At 36.3% G+C, this 20,432-nt stretch overlaps 1 protein-coding gene across 1 annotated transcript; it reads right to left on the bottom strand.

The window, feature by feature from the left end:
• Nucleotides 1–1,816: 1,816 nt before the first annotated feature.
• On the bottom strand, nucleotides 1,817–15,497 carry LOC129256488 (uncharacterized). Its single transcript, XM_064096570.1, has one exon. It carries the CDS (start codon nucleotides 14,570–14,572, stop codon nucleotides 13,196–13,198), a length of 1,377 nt encoding a protein of 458 aa, XP_063952640.1. The 5' UTR covers nucleotides 14,573–15,497; the 3' UTR covers nucleotides 1,817–13,195.
• Nucleotides 15,498–20,432: the final 4,935 nt, after the last annotated feature.

Below are 20,432 nucleotides of genomic sequence, written 5' to 3'. Positions count from 1 at the left end.
TTTCTGCAATTTAACAGAACAGGTCTGTTTAAAAAGGGGAAAAGGGTGTTTATTAAAGGAAATTTGTAAGGTTCCATACACCAAGTACCAATTTCCTGTAAGATTACGCAATCTGGTAAGATTACAGGTGTTCTCGAGACTCAGCTGCAGGAACTTCTTTTATTTTAAGGATAAATTTTCTAACAGTGTAGACGAAGTACCCTATATATTTCCTATATGTCAATGAAAGGTGGATAGAGAAAGAAAGGGGTGGGGAAGAAGGGGGGGGGGTAGAGAGAAGGGATAGTATACAGAAAGGAGAGGATTGTGTTTAAAGGTCAAGTCCACCCCAGATAAATATTGATTTGAATAAATAAAGAAAAATCAAACTAGCATAACGCTGAAAATTTCAATCAAAATCGAATGTAAAATAAGAAAGTTATGACATTTTAAAGTTTTACTTGTTTTTCACAAATCAGTGATGTGCACAACTCAGTGACATGCAAATGAGACAGTCGATGATGTCCCTCCCTTACTATTTCTTTTTTTTCCCCTTTTTTTATTGTTTGAATTATACATTATTTCATTTTTTTTACAGATTTGACAATAAGGACCAACTTGACTGAACCATATAATACTATACAGTGCTTATTCCACATGTTCCGAGAGAAATTAATTGTCGTTTCACTTGGCAATGAGGAAAAAATTAGCATATTTCATATGTCATATAATAAAATACAAAAGAAATAGTGAGTGGATGATGTCATCGGTCTACTCATTTGTATATCGACCAGGATGTGCATATAACTATTTTGCGAATACAAGCAAAACTTTAAAATGTCATAACTTTCTTATTTTACATCCGATTTTAATAATATTTTCAGTGTTATGCTTGTTGAATTTTTCTCTTTTTATTCAAATCAACCTTTTTCTGGGGTGGACTTGTCCTTTAAGCATGGTAGCTGATGTAACGAGCAGCGATACGGTGCATGTACACGATTTACAAACGAGACATACTATACCCAAGTGGCACTTATGATCGTACATTAATGGATGACACACTTGCAGAGGTGACGCCACAGTGCGTGTTTATACCACGTTCACTCTGACCACGTTAGAATGGCGCCACCATGATCTCTCTGGGCGCCACTCACTTCACTTTGTTTTGCCGCAGGTTAATGGATGTCTGGATGACAATATTACTCTTAGATTTTCACTAATTATGCATAACTAATCTAGTCCTTCTTCACATTCCGATTTCGTGTTCATTCTCTCAAAACATCACAAAACAATATAGTTTTTGCACTCAATTAAAACCAACACCTTGCAATGCTAACATCACCAAAATATTCAATCACCAAGTCTAGTCACTTGACTCTTAAAGCAAGGGTCGAGGGTTCGAATCCCACCCGGCGCTAATGTCCTTTAGCGAGGCACTTATCCAGGTTTGTCACTCTCCACCCACGTGTTAGATGGATACCCGATAGGATGTGAAAGTCAATGTGATTAGATTGGCATGTGTGCATCGATAAACGGTTGCCTGGCTAGGATACTCCCGAGGGAGTGGATATGGAGCACTTTGTGTGTGGGACAGTGATGGATCCTTTGACCGGAGTAATAATAATTTAAAATACAATGTAAAGCGCTTACAAACCAACGTATGAAGCGCTATATAATTGTAACTATTATTATCAAACAGCCATCAGCCTACATCAAAAACACCACAACTCTAAACAAATGTCATTTCCCTTTTTATTTTTTAAAAGAAAATATTAAGGATGCGTTCTTCACTCTCGTACATGTCCATTACACTACACCAACTCGGTAATTTATGAAATAACATCGTTTATTTTGATCACAATGGTGGTTAATCGTGTTTAAAACAGAACATACACAGTGTAGATTATTCATATATTCAATCATCGTTATCTATCATAAACACGTGAATATAAGAACGACAAGATTACGTTATATGATATCACATGAATAGGGAACATCTATTTCATTCTAATAAGTGTTATATCTCTGAAAGAAGAAATCTTGTAAGATTATCGATCGAACAAGAAAATATCGCATAGATAACCTTGGGATCGATTGGTACAAGCCTATAAGTGATATACAAAGTGCATCATAAAAATCGTCGGTTTGACCCAACGATCAAGATTCCTTTACTATACTGACAATCATTTGAGTAGGCAGGAAGAAATGTATACTAGAATGAAGCCTTTACCTCAAACATAATCATAATTATACACCATAACACGATGGTATAATATTCTATAAATTTTATATATTGCATTGTCAATCTACTAATTTTTTTTTTATTTGAAATACTGACCCCAAATTGATTGTTCGTAAAGAGAGATATACACCATGACAAGATGGTCTTTTATTTCACCGTCAAAGTATACTGTTTATTTTTAATTGTTTCGCTATGTTGGTCTATCGATCGTACCTTATTTCTATGATAAACGCTTTAAAAAATGGAGGGGGGCGAAAAATACACAAATATATGTATAATCAGGCAGATCATAATCCACATCTCTAATAAAGGAAGTAATGCGAATCATTTTATAGAAACAAAATAAATCACTACATACGCTATTCACAAGTTAAACAAGCGAGATTAAAAATCCATGTAAACAAGATAAAACTATTACTATATGCAAATGATTGGGTTGAACAGCTGTATCAAATGTAATAGTAAAATATACAAAGGTATTAAAAAATCCCCACCATGCGACTCATTATTGATAATGTTGCCATAGCATTTGCATAGATATTAGGCTAATCAAACAAAGTGTTCTCTATTATGATCCTTTAACGGAATACACTCGATATCATATATTTTCAGCGAAATAATGGTGAAGGAAAAAGAATAATAAGTATACAACACATAATCATAATTATGTAATAGTGCAAATGCCACATTTACCCGCAAATTAAATGTCCACTTGTTAATGCTTGTAAAAAGAGAAATATTGTTTTACAATACAAGCTATATGGTCGTTCAATAAAAATAAGTAATTCAAAATCAGGTCACAGTGTGTGGCATGAATGTACACGCTGAAGGATTTTTCTAATGATTAAAGTATTATGTTCGTAAACATATCCAATCAAAAGTATTGCTAGAGTCTGATTGAATAAAATTGTAATTATTACTTTCTAAATTCCTCAGATCGAAATACATTGCGATCAGGGACCAATCCAAAGGTGGATTGAAGTTTTCAATCTAACAGATTTAGAATTCAATCTTATTCGACTGAAATTTTCGATCCAATTTTGGATTGGTCCCTAACCACAATCTATTAGAATGACTTTTAATCTACGGTATTTAGAGAGTAAATTAATTTTGGTTAAGATATATCATAACTTCGAATGAGTCTAACTTGATCGGAAACAACCAACAAGTTTGCTATTTTGATTAATTTGTTTAAAGAGTGTATGTCATCATGCAAAAGAAATAACATTATTGCTTATTAGTTAACAGGAGGGTTACCGCTTGTACACATGCAGTCATGGTTACACAAAGTAGTTTTATTGCAAAAATGGACATCAGAAGCAAACACAAATAGATCAGATTGTAATATACCATAGACAGCATTCGTAATTCACTCGATCTCTTTATGGTAAAATACCTATTTTACGATTGTTCTTACTCTTAAGTTTGGATACACCAAGAAAGTATCACATTTTCGTCTTAGTTCCTGGTGAGAGAATGGCAGAAAATCTTAACTGAGAAACGGAAAAGGATTATCATATCCAACAAGCAAAATAGCACGGGTAGTTTAGCCGAAATATTCAATTGGTCGCATTCCACGTGTCTAACTTTCTCAAATAATGATTAAAAAAAAACATTATTGTGTCATTGTCAGGGGGAGGCGGGGGGGGGGGGGGGGATAGACCACAGTACTCACTGAAATCATGATTTTTTTTTTATATATACAAAAACGTATTCTTGAATAGAAATAAATATTGAAGAAAATGTACGAGAGCATACACTTTCTACGCCCAACAAGATAAAAGAGTAAGTACACACTTAAAATGTTGGGCAACATATACTGTCCACTGTGTTGGGGAATTTGGTAAATAAAATATAAATAAAAAAAATTATATTCTGGGCAATTATTATCCAATTTAGCAAATTTATTACCCAATTATTAGTTTTTATTACCCAATTTGGACAGATTTTAACAAATAGTTGTGTGGAAATTATGTTGCCAAGGGTTGGTTAAAAGTTTTTGCCCAACTATTTTAAGAGTGTATATTGATATCATGGAGAAGGTTTGTGATGTGTAGTCAAGGATAAGCCACGTGAGTGTGGGGGATGTTTGTGTATAATTATGTGTGTGCTTTGGGGTGTGGGTGTGCGTGTATATGAGAGTGTGTGCGTATACACGTATATAGTGCGTTTATAGATAAGATATAAAGTGTGTTTATAGATAAGATATATAGTGTGTTTATAAGATAAGATATATATATATATATAAGAGATAATGTGTATGCGTGTGTGTAAGCACTATTTACGTCTTCATTAGATCTGGACTTCTTATCAGCTGGGTGACATTAGCGAATATATCATGTTCTTCTTGGTCACGAGCTAAAGATTCACATTATACCCACAATGTATATATATCACATCACTTGCATGCATAGCGTCTCGTTATCTGATATATACCTCTCAATATATCGTACACCCCATACTGCGAAAGGTCACTATTGCTATTCTAAGGCTGGATTGCCAATTAGTCTACACCTCCACGAGACCCACTGAAAGTTTGATCAGGCTCAGTAAACCTCAAGCACTAACGCATTCGTTATGGTACGGTTACATCGGATATTGATATGCATAAAGATATTCTCCAATAATATATTTTGTATGAACATCGCTAGATGAATTATTGTCCCCATATTTCGCATTTCTTATCCGGGACACACTTAGAATATAAAGTCTAGAACTTATAATGCTTATGCTATTTATCTTTATGATGAGATTGTGTTTGGTGCAGTTATCAACAATGACTTGTGGCATCAAACATGTCAAAAGTAGTTTTTCCTTTCATGTCCTTTCTGTTCCAGTGATGAAGGAAGGGCCATTCCAAACCCTCACAAGGTTTCAGACTACCAGTAATGATTAACTTTGAATTGTTCAGGAAGCAAATGAACCACAGTATCTTAAAGAAGCCTGGAAACCACAAGTCTAAAAGGACATGGGTATGTCTGTCCTAATTAACAGCTGGCCGCACTGAGCGGTAGCTAGATACGTCTAGGGCCAGAGACAAAAGGTCGATTTCCTCTTCGCTAGGATACCATTCGCCGAGGCATCTTGGAAAGATAAAGGGGTACAAAGACATTTTAGATTGCTGCACGGAACCTGCTGCTTCAATTATATAAAATACACATTTCATTTAAATCTCCAATACTAGTATTATAGAAATTGGATTGACTTTTCTTACTCTGCTCTATCTGAACACTTTAATTGAACAATTTATGTTTTACATTTATTTATTATTTTCAGAAACATTTTTTTTTTCATTCTAGGTCACTTCCCATCTCCAAAGGGGGGTTAGCACCGTATGACAAAGCCATTGGATTATTGAGGAATAGTTGTAGCTATTTGATTATTTACTACTAGGCATAGGCTGTCTCCGAGCTTCAGAGTGCAAAACTATTGCAGTGTTCAATTTAACGAATTATTGAATATCTATATAACTTGATTTCATGAAAACAGCAATGTCCTAAATGATCATGGCATGCTTTCTACCTGATGCCAATGTGGTTACAAAATACTTTCAATAATCAAGACGTTCCTTATCAGGTAATTATGATATTTTTATTTATAAGGTATGACATTATCTAAATCTAAAGCTATTGTGTCAAGTACGGTATGTGTGTTCATATCTTCATAAGATATATTTTGTTCTCGGTAAGTTCAAGCGCTACAGAAAAAAATATCTATACACCATAGAAAGGTAGTAAACATTTAATTCCATAATTATGAACATATGATAATAAATTGAATAACTCATCATATATCTTTATCACCCAACGACGAATTCTTTGATTTTACATTTATACTGTTTATCTATATAGGCTGATAGAAGATCATTCCTAAATCACCATATACACCTTCAAAGAATATTGAATAAAAAAGGTATACGTGTTATTAAATCTTTTATCATGTTCGATGCAATTTAGACAATTGTATAATGCCACGTCGGCTCAGTGCTGTTGCCAATCTCACTCTTCGACTACTAGTAGTAACACCAACATGCTCAACCTCAATTATTGTCCTACATTCATAAATCAACAGACTCCTTTTAAGTCAGCTACTTTTCGTTCAGCAATCGGCCAAGCCAGTGCAATATAGTACAAGGAAGGAATGTGTACTTGATGTTGACATATTCAGGAATACATCGGCTACGTTTGAATGTGTGGTTGGATGCGATGAAGACTGCATCTTTTATCGCTCGGCGAGTAGGAAGCTATACAGGCTGCATAAACAAAACTCCATAGATTGGGTCTACTAGATTAAACGTCATGGTTTCTCGGGAATTTCATCCCTTCTTCGACAAAGTGACTTATATGAAGTTAATATGTCCATTGTTATCAATGGCTGTGACCTATAGGAATATAGATCTTCCTCGACAAAACTATGATTAGATGCATTTTATCACGTGGTAGATTTATTTTCAGGAAGATTCATTAGCATTTAAAAGAAAAATTCACATGGTAATACACTTACAAGGTTTTCCCCTAAATGTGTGACTTAGATAAATTAATAAGTTGGTTATAGGAATGGCTTTATCATTGAAACTTAAGGAAACCCATTCAGAATTGATCGGAAACGATTCTTAGCAGGGGTGCTGGTTTTGAATAAAGGTTTGGCAAAAAAAGGTTTTCGCTAAAAAATGAAGGTGATTTTAGTCAGGATAAATTTGACAAGCCCCGCAAAAGTGTTTTCACTAATAAATGAAGATGATTTTGATTCAAGTTCTTCTTTTAAGCATACCTACCTGATTTCCAGAGGGTGAAATACACATGCAGCACCCCGGGCAAATCCTGAGGGGATGCTTCAGAGAACCATGAGAATATGGCTATTAATCGGATATCAGAATGGTATCAAATCAAACCTTTTGTCCTAACATTGCTTGTGAGAACATTGTTTTTGTTCACGGTCATTCTGTGATCAACGGTGAATAATGTGATCATTGTTGTACAGATGGGGAAACCTGGGGGCCATGGGCCACCAAGAGCTTCACAACCAAAAAAAAAATGGAGAAAGAAAATTCTATCAAATATTAGATTTGTGGGTTAAAAGGTTAAACAAATCTGCCCCGCCCGCCATGTCTGGCCGCATCCCCCCCCCCCCCCGTCTCATTATGCCACTGAATGTGATCGTGTAAAAAAAAATCGTTATGTCCTCAGATATTTTTTTCCTTTTTATAACATACCCTATACTACACAGCGCTTCTATTTTCTAACCCCTGGGGGCACCGTGCATGCAACGGGATAGAAACTGAGTGATATACATCGGGAGTGAATATGAACGATGATATATACCGTGAGCAACAATGTTCTTACTAGCAGTCTGATATTATGTGCAGTACTGTGTCGAGAATTCACAGCCCGGGGTCCATAGAGGAAACGAGGGACTATGATTTCTACTCTTCAACATACTCGATGTATGCTTCTCTGTAAGATGAATCAGCATGTACGCGGTGCTTGTATTAATGTAAAACACATTCTATGCACGGTTTTACTGTGTGATACATGAGCGAATACCCATGCCATAGGTGACGAACCCCACCCAGTTATGTCTGTCTTCATCTCAATATTGCTATCACGCGTTTTTAGGGTTTGGTAAAATCTATACGTTTGAAAGAACGAAATGCGATGCTTTGAGTCGATTTAACATCGCAGCCAAGCCAGCGAAGCCGACTCCAGACGACAAAATGTAATGTGTTGTCTTGAATGGCATATAATTTGTGGTATTACTGCGACATCACGGTGCTGTCAATAAGATGCGAAATACATGAGTATCCGGGATTCGTATATAAACGTCCGTGTTTAAGTCGGAAAGATACTGTCATTCCGATATATCTACTAATTTAATACGACCTCCATCGCATTCACAATAATCATTCAATCCCTTTGATCGACGATTTCAAGTAAATCTGGTGGTACCATTGCTAGATATTGCAGTAATTTTACATTATCCAAAATAGAGACAATCACTGAGCACTTTAACAGTTGTGATCTTGTTTAACCCTACAATATAGAAGGAGATGTAAAAAAATAGAGAATGTTTGATTAGGAGTCGTGTTTGTCATGATGACATCTTACAATTGAAAATCCACCACATTCCATGTTTACAATAATATTGAAATGGATATATAAACATCTACTTTACTTTGTGAATCGAAGGAAGTACAAAGGATTTAAAAGAGGGAATATAGGTCGACTTAATGTCAAAACTGACATACCCCCAAAATGATTAGACCATATTGGATACGGAAGCCATCAACGGAAAGATAATTGTATCTTGTTATAAGAAGATTAACAATCCAGAATGACAGATGTGCAAAAGTGTATGGAGTGGAGTGATACACACTGTGAATTAAAGAAATACGGATTTGTAAATGGAAAATGAATCATATGAACACAGAATATAAACTAGCTGTATCTGAAGATACCCAATAAACAGGAACACCATTGCTCTGTATTTAAAATGACTTTTCCCTTAAAAAGGCAGAAAAGTTTGTAAGTACTTATCATACTTAGGACCGGTTTAAAGTTCAATAAACTTGCTTGCTATATATTCTCAAAAATGCAGATACCAATATTTGATCTTGGCCTTCTTATTTTGTCTTTATTTTGAGATATCATTTATCTGTTGTTTTCGTTTGGTACCGAATCATGCACCCAATTTTTTTTCATTGTCAACTTTAACACTCATTCTGCAATTAAAATATAATACCAACTGACATACGGAACATAAAGATCTCACAGGTAATTGTTAATTTTACCAATTTCAAATAATGGATCAAATAGAAAAACTGTTATTGGTGTAAATGATTGAATCCACTATGTTAAAGTGGTGTATACTTTAAACAAGTTTGAGTAAAAAGTTACAACGTATCTGGTGAAACTAGAACAATATTGTCTCTTATAAGGCAAGACATGTATTTTACAGATAAATTCGAACGCAGAAAATCATATTGCATTATGATGTCATATTTACCCTGGACAACGAATAGTTGGTAAACTGTTGTCTAAAGAAAGAAAACATTCAAATTTAAGGCGCACACCTGACTTTAATGGAACTAAATTTGAATCTCCCCCCTCCCTCTCTACCTCAAAGATAACTTCGTAATCCAAGCAAATCTGGTAAAATTATCTACTTTTGATTTCTCGAGGTCTGATACGGAGCCAGGCATCTTTAACACGAACAAAGTGTGTATGGCTATGATCAAAAGCAATGGTAGATTTGATGAACTTTGAACTATCAATGGTGGAAAGGGCATTGGTATTGATTAGTGTTCTACGGCGCCTTTGCCTCTTGAAGGATGCCCGAGACAAGCACCTTAATAACATCACAAGACGGATCGGGAATGTGGGATGAGGCAATGGTCTAGTAAGCCTACAGAATGTCAACATCATTTTATTATATCAGTCTGTTCGTTACACTGTCAAGAAAATAAATCAGTGCGGAGGTGGAATCGAGACGGAGGTATTGTCTTTATAAAATAATTTTCTTTGTTTAGTACGCATATCCCCAATAAAGAAGATACATTAGGCGAAAACTGGAACAAGTTTGTCACACATTAACAATTCACAAATCTTTCTGCATGTACAAGAACACGAATGAGATGGATCACATGCTACATAAGCCATTCTATCAGGGTCAAAATTACCATGATACACTCTCAGATATGTTAACCCAAAGATGCCGTTTTATAGACCATAGTTTACCAAAATATTAGATAAATAAATTATGGAACATAAACGTTTTAGGGTAAAATTAAACAAAATTTCAAATAATTTACAATGATGTGTTCATTATTTCCCGTAGAACGAAGTATACCTGATAACCTTTACTCCCAGTCCCTTTAAAAAAAAAAAAAACTGAGTAAAGTTTAGTCTAGCTCGTTAAGGGTATAGGCACACTGCAAAAGCTCCGGTGTTGATTTAACACCAGCCCGGAATCTATATATGTCCACAACAGATAAATATTGAAACAACACTGCTGTTTTGATACTAATTGGTGTTGTATAAACACCTATCTGGTGTTAGACCAAAACGAAACTGGTGTTGTTTAACACTTCTCTGGTGTGGATATATGTAGATTCCGGGCTGGTGTCAAATCAACACCAGAGTTTTAGCAGTGTATATTCCTCAGCGTACATGCATGAACAAAAGTACTGGTATAGATGAAATCATAATTACCTGGGTAGGTGTTGCAGTATTTTTGTTTGACTTTTTATTTCTCGAAACTCCCGGTGAAAGAAAGCTTTAGAATTTGGGCCAACGAAAATACTGCCTACAGTTGAGCTAATAATCAATCCGATAATAACTCAAGGCACATACCCACCCAGCGTTTAGTAATAAATTCCTTGTTTTCTTCATTCTTCAATAATTCATATTTTACATAACATTTGCCAAAATTTTCCAAACCTTAGGAACGCCTAACGGTATTTTACCACGTTTATCAATACTTTTATGAGGATGTGTTGTCTAAACAGCATTAAATATCAGATATTAAGAGCACTAAGCCCCGTTAGATATAAGTGCAATATAGTGACTTTGCAATCCAATGATGACCACCATGGTAGCAATTCTCAACAGCCAATCAGTATCAAGGATTTCATGGAAGTCACCATTGGATGGCAAAGTTACCGTAATCGTAACTTAATAATGCAACAGGTCCTTGATCTTCCTCCCGAGTTCAAACGTTACACACACCCCAGGGTGCTCTGACACCAATTCTTTCTTCGATTTTAAAACAAAATATATACTTCTATTAGTGATTGAATAATATTGAAAGCAAGCATTACATTAAACTTTATGTTAGTATACATTCCTTTAATGTATAATTTCGTGTACTATATATTTACTGACTTGTAATCTAATGAAATTAAGTACCAATTAATTTGTAGTAGTATAATGACAACAACCTCATTATCACAATATTTTACCCAAATTTTAGTACTTGCCCATACTTTTGACCCAAAACAAACTTCATCATGACAGTGTCAAGATATGAAAGTACACTTATCTAACATGACTAATGTGAATATATAATTTTGCATCAATAATGATATCATACCCAACTTTAAAATCTGTGTATGATATTTCAAAATATGTTACAGCTGGCTTTAAAGCGTTTGTATGTGTGTTGCAAGTATAGTATTATTGATTCCTTGATATACATGTACATGATATACGCTCATTTCTGATGAGACATATCGTAATATTAGTATGGGTAAATTGACACAATCAGACATCATTATCAAGTAGTTATATGTGTAGCCTATAAAATACTAGTTTGCATAGTGATGCTGGCATAATGCCATTGATATATGATTATACTTTTCTACAGCAAATTAACAGACAATATGCCACAGGAGTATTAGTAATGTATTCTAGAATAATAAATTGATTAAAATAAAGTATATGAAATGAAATAATGAACATAACTAAAAAAAATATTAATACTAAAAGCAACCGACTTCCACAAATAAAAAATTATCAAAACTATATTAAGAGTGAAGAATCCATGCCAGGCACTTGTGTGCATTTTCTCTTTTTACTCACTTTCAACGATTTTCCTGCTAACTACGAGTTTGTAAAATGTTGGAGCGAGGTTGCTTTCATTTTGTTTGTAATCAAAGATAATTCAAAGGAGGGGTTGTTCTTGTGCTAGATGTGTGAATGTTTTGTGAAATGAAATGCTCTAGTCGTTTGAAGGCGAAACTATCCTTTCATAATGAATAAAGTCCAATTTTCTTCCGATCATCCCAGGGTAATATACGTTTATCTTTCAGGACAAAAAATATTTCTACTTTTTCATTCAAAGTATTCCTTCATTTATGTATATTCAAATGATTTATAGAAAACCGGACTTTTAAGTACATTCAAGAAAGCTGTTTCATTTGATCTTCTACCAGATTCTTCATAGTATTTATTTTTGTATAACATTGTTTGAAGAAAATGGTATGAGCATTTATTCAAATTTAGTTGAATTTTGGTTCAGTCTCTAGCCTTTATATTTTTTCAAATTCTTTCACCTTTTCCTATTTATAAGTAGCCACATTCTTACTTTTCACAGCAATAGATAGATTAATTGTTAATGGTTCAAAGCTCCGCAAAAAACGAAAGACACTTGCAGTGAGGAAAAGATCATGGTATAAACATTCTATAAGCAAGACTTTCCAACGCTACAAAACTTGGATTAAACGATGTTTGGTATTGTTCTGTACATGATTATTATGTGCTTATACGTCATTGTTGTACTCTCAAGGTTAATATTGAATCATAACTTCATATATACTTCTAATGATAGTGATATGAGTATAAATACTTTACTAGCAGTCATATTCAGAGCTTCATCACATCGTAGAATAATGACGCGACCATTTTATATTCATTGGCTAAAATTGTCTTCCCGAAATTATCATCATTGTTCTGCTTTTGTTCAGTGGATAGTATCCGAACAAATCATGATACGAATGGGGCCTGAATTTGTTTCTTCGGCCACTCACCATTCAACATTGCCATAAAGTTAGTACATGTCTAGGACGTTGAAAACTGAGGTATCCTTCGTGCGAACGCGTTTACCAATTTAAGTATTGAGACGGATCAACCACAAGAATACCAGCAACCTATCCTTGAATTGTTCACATTTGCCATTCCATTTCAGTATCGTGTTCGTGCATGTAGAATACAGAAATCCCTTAAGACGGATTGCTATTCTATCGAATATGGAAGTAACATTGTGAACGGAAGTTATACTGTTTCGTCAACAGAAGTAACATGTTATCTAATGTATACGAAGTCTACTCCTATTGCATACACAAACTTGTTCATTTTGGAAGTCAGTGATAACATATTGGTGTAAAAAAAATCGGATAATTCATCAGTTGAAAGGATAAGGTACTAACAAATAGAACTCACGACACATTGGTGATAAACGATTGTAATTTAAGTAGAAGTGCTACGATACGTCTTCTTGCTCTCGTGCACTTTTACGATTTCGACTTCCACATCGTTCACGATGTCCGTTAGTCCAGTGGTAAGACTGGCAGTCTTGACTGCAATACATCATTAATCGGCAGCGCGCACACATCTTCAGTTTTTGACCTGTGGATTCTTCGGAGAGAGCACAGTTTGGCGAAGAACACCATAGCACCATCTTTATTTGCGAGCATCGATAAAGAAATGTCGCTTTCTCCGGTTTTGAATGAGACCCGTGTTGGCTCGGAGCTGCAGCAGCAAACCCACTAGATCCAGCGTAACCTTTGCTTCCATGGCGAAGATACTCACTGAGACGAGCGATGAGTTCAGCGATTTGGAAGCCCGATTTTGTGACAAGGTCGTGTCTAAGCATGAAGTGCCAAAGGTTGGCCGCCTCGCGCATGACCTGGTGATCACGAAGTAGTGTCCGTGCCATAGTGCCACCGTGCTCACAGGCGAGGTCAAGGATCCGAAGACAAGCTTCACCAACCATGACCTGACGCGTCCGCCTGAGAAGTGAAACGATGATGCCGAAGATTCCCATTTGGCAACAATATTCCATCACGTCTCGATTGTGGACCATCATCAAATTGTTGTATAGAACACTAAGAGTGCATATGGCCACACCCATCACGCTGTCCTTACTTACAAGGGCATCACCATCGCTGTTTAAATCACGACTGTACGTTCCTGAAGTAGTCGTCGAGGAGTCACTACATGTACTCAGGGAACGGCGAAGGGATCGGCAACATGCTAACAGGATTCCATGATAAGGTATAAGCAACTCGCGGAAGTAACCCGCGAGATGATGAAGAGCGGGTGCATACAGACATGACACCCACAGCAATCGTATAACGTTATAAAGTTTAACATCCAGGTGCACACGTCCGACACCCGTAATTGTGCTGCATAGATAATCAATGCATTCAAATAGCAATTCTTCAGCTAACCTCTGTACCAATTGACAGTAGATAGGTTTTTCGCGTGAGCTGAGAACGTCTAAGGCGTCCAAGAGCAAGCACAGTTGCGATTGGTCCTCTGCCCCACGAGATCCACTAAGGTGCCGTGCGAAATTTTTGGCATGCGCGTCCAAGTCCCCATTCAGGAGCGCTGTAACAACTTTTTCCGTCGGTGCTCTCTTATGTGGTGGTTGATACGAAAACGAATTTCTGGCTCGCGCCCCATGTCGGCTTCGGGCACCTGAAGATGGGCTGCTACTGCTGCTACTTCCAGCGGCTTGGGCCGCCGTCGTCGATCGGCTCGAGTCCATATTGGTATGAGGTCTGGCATATCGGAACCAGGGGCGTTGTACTAGGGAGAGAGTAGTTGCATCTTCACCCTGTAGGTAGAGATGCATTGCGAGGTTAGCCCATTATAAACTTAAACGACGTATGAAAGAGATGAGCCCTTCGGATCTTGTCACTGTAAGATATCAAGTGTGTGTTTACGCTATAATAGTGAAAGAAGAAATGTTGTTTACTCTTGATAAACCGACATTGCAGCTTTCGTAATTATACGAATCAGATGTCAAATATGTTGGTTGTTGGAAATATTATTGCACGCTTAGATGAGAATTATTGGTAGGTTTAATTTGGATAACTCCTTCATATGCCATATTGCTTAAAGGTGAACGGAGTGAACGAGCCTACGCAGTAAAGTGCCAGACGGTGAAGCAATTTCTACTCCATATTTACATTCCATGCGGCGAGACTATTTAGCTGTCACATGCTATCTGATCACCATTAACATAGCCGACTATTTTTTTCTCCACACTATGGTATTCCACCAGTGACAAGCCAACAAGGCGCTGCATCACCCGTCCACGAATGCTATATGCACCCTTCCTAATCAATTTGTTGTCGCTATTACTCCAACAGATACGGACACACGATTGAGATGTTGATTGGAGTTTGGAACACTCTTGATCGGTTGCATTCTAATGAAGCCAATAACCTTCTACACTTTCCATTTGTAATTAGCATAGCAGGCAAGGATGGATTATTCCAAATTTTAGCGAGAGTATGATTTCCCAGAACATAGGAACCTTCTCCCTCACAGTATCCTTCCACGATGAAAAATCAACACTGACTTCAAATCAGCGATGTTGCACAATCCTCAGCCCTTCAATTATTTCACCAAGAACAATCACAGAACCTGCAAGAACAATTAATGTGTTGTCGAGTCTGACGATTGTCGGTGAACTTGGTTACCGTTGGAGCAGTTTTCAGCTTTTCCCGATGGCTGGTGTCGAATGAAATGAACGTATGTCACATGAGTAATGAAGTCCTGCATGTGAAAAAAATCAAAATAAAGAGTGATCACTTTATCACGCATGGGTTATTATTTGGCAAGAAATTGATATGACAGTTATGAGACTACCCGATGTCAAGGACCCATGACCGTTTACTCGTGTTATGGCATCCGATGGACTACCATTCCAATTTGATTACATCTATGCAATTCTATCATACCTCTATCACCATATTGTAATAGATGATATCTTTATACTATGGTGAAACAGGCTAAAGGTGAACCCGACAATATTATAAGCATAACTAACTATAAATGATTTGGTTTTTTTTTTATCTCGGTAAAGTACTACAAACGTGATTTGTAAGGCTGGTTTTATAAAAAAGTATAATAATAATTAATAATAAAATACGATGGAATGCTGGCTTTTCTGGCATGGTCATGCTTGTCTTGCGTGGGGTTCAACACCAAAGAAAACATAAACACTTATACATTATACTGAACTGCTCTGCATTGTGATTTAGTTGGTTATTTCTAACTATCCCAACAATGTAAATTTAAAAAAAAATTAATCGGAGTACAGCTCAGAACAACTGAAAGATGTATTAGACTATTGACATTCATCAGCCAATAAATTAAAATCATGTCACTAATAAAATTTTAAAGTAGAACAGAAGAGAAACGAGAACGAGCACTCATTTTTTCGATGAATATTATGAATATGAAAAAAAACATCCAAAATACATTCTCGTGATATATACTCGACTGCCATTACTGTGAAGAAATTATTATACTTATGAACATCATAATGTTTTGACTAGTATATTGTGTATTGGTATTGACATTCTGTGGCGTAAATGGTTGTATACAGTTTATAGAACCAAACAAAGGGTGTTTTAAGTCTACATGTATCTACAAAGACTACATAGGCCTACATACCTCTTCGCTACTGAGGCACACCACACATGTCTGTGGAAAAAAGGCAGGGACTTAGCACACAAATGCTTTCCCTTCCCCCAAGCACTTACATCCGATATACGTCATTTTTTGCAAGCAAATTGTGCATTTGGGATATCTAGGAAAATCCCTTATCCGGGGTCAATTTCTGACTACATCGTTTTATTTGATGCGGAGAGACTGATGACATCCCGGAGATACAATATTTCCCCAACAGTGAGCCCGGAGCTCATCGTTATGTCGATTCCAATATATCGTAGTTTGGCGCCATACAATGGGATGTTAACTCGCAGGGAAATACGCCATGAATGGTTTGGTGTACATCAGTCAGAGAGAGAGAGAGAGAGGGGGAGGGGGAGAGAGAGCGATAAGACGATGAGGAATAGAAGAGGGGCAATATTGACGTCTTAAAATAGAAATACAGGGTAGTAATGGAAAACTGGTCGTTTATAATTTATGTTTTAGGAAGATTTGAGGGCAATGACAAAAGCAAGAGATCCGACAAAAATAAGTTAATGCTACCCACATGATGTAGATTTAACTGGTAATGCGAACCTGAATACCAAAGAAAGTGATTAAGACACATGAGTATACTTTTGAGAAAGGTATAAACACAACAATTTTCTTTATCAAATAAGAATACTGCAAAGTCTGCAATTAATCATGCTGATTTGTAAGGTCTGAGATTGATAATTGCTCTTATATTTCGAACATTTATAGGCACTACCTAAAAATGAATAGTTTTTTTTTTTAAATACAGTTACGATAATTAATGTACGCCAATATCACATGGTCGAGTATAGCTTGACTAGGAACTAATGCATCAGGATTTATCGCAAGTGTAATGTGTTTTTTTTTAATCAAGGGTGAAATTTCTTGGTCCTCGAAACACGGATATATTTTTGTGCCGTATTTCGACTGCTAAACAGACATTGCGGTTGTAAACCATTTACAACGTACATAAACAAATCACGTTCAGATAACATTTCATTAGAAGATAATGAGAAGTATCTGTTTAAATCAATATTGTCCACAAGTCATGTTCCAGGGTACTTTTTGTTTAAATGATTGGGAATGGAAATTGATGATGAATAATTAAGAATTGTTTGTTTGCCCATTTACCGTTAAGGGACACTTTAATGATCATGCAAACCTACCTAAGATTAATTTCTATGGCAAGTTTACACTTAAAAAAACGAAGAGCTACGAAGAGCTAATTTAGCTCTTATAGAGCGTGTAGCGTGACTGCACTTCAAAGAGCCGATTTTTCTCGTTCACATTTGAACTAGACAAATCAGCACTCCCAAGTGCAGTCACTACACGCTCTTTAAGAGCTAAATTAGCTCTTCGTTTTTTAGAGTATAGAACTAAAGATAAATTAAGTTATTCAATATTCCTAAACAATGTAATTTCATATAATTCAAGGCATCAATTTATTTAGTACATTAGAGTTAGCAGCCCACCGAGAAGACACTGTAATTGACCATATACCGTATCAAATTCAGGGGATAGAAAGAAATATGTAAGATCACATTGATTACATAAAAAAGCACTGCTAAATTTGTTAACTTCATGATATTTATAACTACTCTGCTGTATCCCCTCACAAATTCCGATGCAATATTATTCCAAAGTACTTGTAAATCACCTCACTTAGAACTACTACTGTTGTTTTACAGGAAGATAGTGGGGCAAAGGGAGAAGTGCAACTGTAGCAACAGAGAACGATTCAAAATACCAAGTATTTAAAAATGGGAAATATGGCATATGAACAATGATTTGTAACTCGTTCCAGTGGGAATCTCTCCAAACCTGCCCATCCTATTGACATGCTTTACGCATGCGCTCTCATGAAAATGTGGGAATACGGTCGTAATGGGGTTATGCCTGCATTGCTAATGTACCCAACTGAGCGTGAATATCACATGGGGTAGTCTCGTGCGATTGAGAACATATTGGCTGTCATGTATTAGAAATGTCTTTGGCTGGGGTACATACCATGTTGCCATTGACATCATGTAGATGTAAGTGTATCCATGGCATTGTAAACTGACGAGTCAACTTCCAGAGCGCGAACCTTTTTGGCCCCTTTGCATCGTGCTCAGAGGCAATGTCAGGCGATTACGACACGAGACGTGTTCCCCGAAACAGTATTCGGTCTCAGAATGAAGCAGTCTGCAGAATTATGACTTTGTGAGTTCAGTAGGCCTAGCCTAAACATGCATTGCTAAAGTTCTATAGGCATGTACTGATTTTCAATGATGAAACAATCATATACTTTCGCTGCATTTTGGCACCTGTAGTTATATATTATTGCTTCAAAGACAAAATAGGAACAGAATGACTAGAGAGGAATAGATTTATATGCTAAATAAGATCATGAAGTTATATTGATCCGACGAAATCTCTGCTGAAACCAAAAAAACAGTCACCCTTGTTCAACATGACATACTTTCAAAGAATATTAGAAATGACACCGATTGGAACAAATTATATGCCTATTATCAGGGGTGGTGGAAATAATCAAAAGCCTGCCGGCATGGATGTGTAGTCTATATACACCCATGCATAGGATGTTGGATTGCAGCCCCCACAGTACACGATGGTACATTCATATCTTCTATAGATTTCAATGATACAAACATCCGAGCAATTAAAGATGTCCGTAATCTTTGTTCGCTTATAATCAATTTTTGCATCTTTCTGCCTCCATGATTTAAATATAATACCATTGATTACAACAGTTTTTTATTGAACATAAAGTGTCCCTCTTTTACAATAAAGAATATTTTCTCTCGGAGAAAGCTCATCAATAGCATAAATACATATAAGCTCTTGAAACTTTTGACAGTACGCAGAGTCCGCAACTGCATTGGCAATCACGCTCAAAGACGAACAACAAACATTTAGGAACACATGTAGTTTAACGATCATCTGAACGACCGTTAATCAGTGATTAAGTGAGCAGTGGTTTAGAAGCTGGGGCATAATTACTGTTTTAATTACGCATGCTAAGCCTCTTGTTCTAAAAATTTATCATGCTTTTGCAGTGCATTCAGCTAAAAATGATTTGAAAATCTCGTTATAAACACATAGCTGAGCACCGCATTGTTGTACAATAAAGATTGACATAAATTTGTGACGTATTTTTCGACCTACTTTTCAATCTTGACACATGAAAGCATTATATCTTTGCAAGCTTTATAAAGAGACACAGGAGAATGTATCAGGATGGTTAAACACTGCTTCCAGATGTTTATAAAATTATACATATGTGTCGAAGAAAACAACTAAATCATAATCTTGGAACCATCTGTCTGCTTCAACCCACGGCCGTTATCTTGGTGGTGTGGCGTTCGCTTGCATGTAATCCATGCAAGGTTATACATTTATGCAGAGTTTCGAGGTTCAAGCCCTAGTCACGTCTTTTGGATGGTGACGTTAAAGGTCGGTCCCAGACGTAAATAATCATATCTGATTGATACACATCTGACAAAAATCAATTACACACACACACGGATGCTGAGCCTCGGAACAATTAAAATTAAAACCATCCTCGTTGGTGGCACTGATAATCAAAGGCGAATCCATGCAACCAAGGTGCAAATTTTTTTTAAAAAGAATGAGCAAATCGGAAAGGTTAAAGTTTGAACGGAATCAGAGAAAGTAATGAATTTAATAGTTGCATATATAGGAGATTCTATACATGTCGTACGGGACATTTTGACAACAATAATTCATAGTCTCTTAGCAGAATGCCCGCGCAATAAATCTTTCTTTTATGTCAATGATGAAAATAAAGCGGGACTTAGCGGGTAATGACGTGAACAACTGATAATCAACAAAAAAATGTTTGGGTACGGGTGAATTAAAGGTGAAAATGTTGTGTGTCGTTCGGAACTCAGAAATGCCCTGTACGACACGCAACATTTTCACCCCTTATTCATCATGGAAAACATAATTTTTGTTGGTTGTCATTTTTTCACTTGACAATCCAGTAGTACTTTAAT

This window comes from Lytechinus pictus, chromosome 3 (assembly GCF_037042905.1).
Source record: "Lytechinus pictus isolate F3 Inbred chromosome 3, Lp3.0, whole genome shotgun sequence".
NCBI lineage: Eukaryota > Metazoa > Echinodermata > Echinoidea > Temnopleuroida > Toxopneustidae > Lytechinus > Lytechinus pictus.
This window is presented reverse-complemented; position numbering and strand designations above follow the sequence as displayed.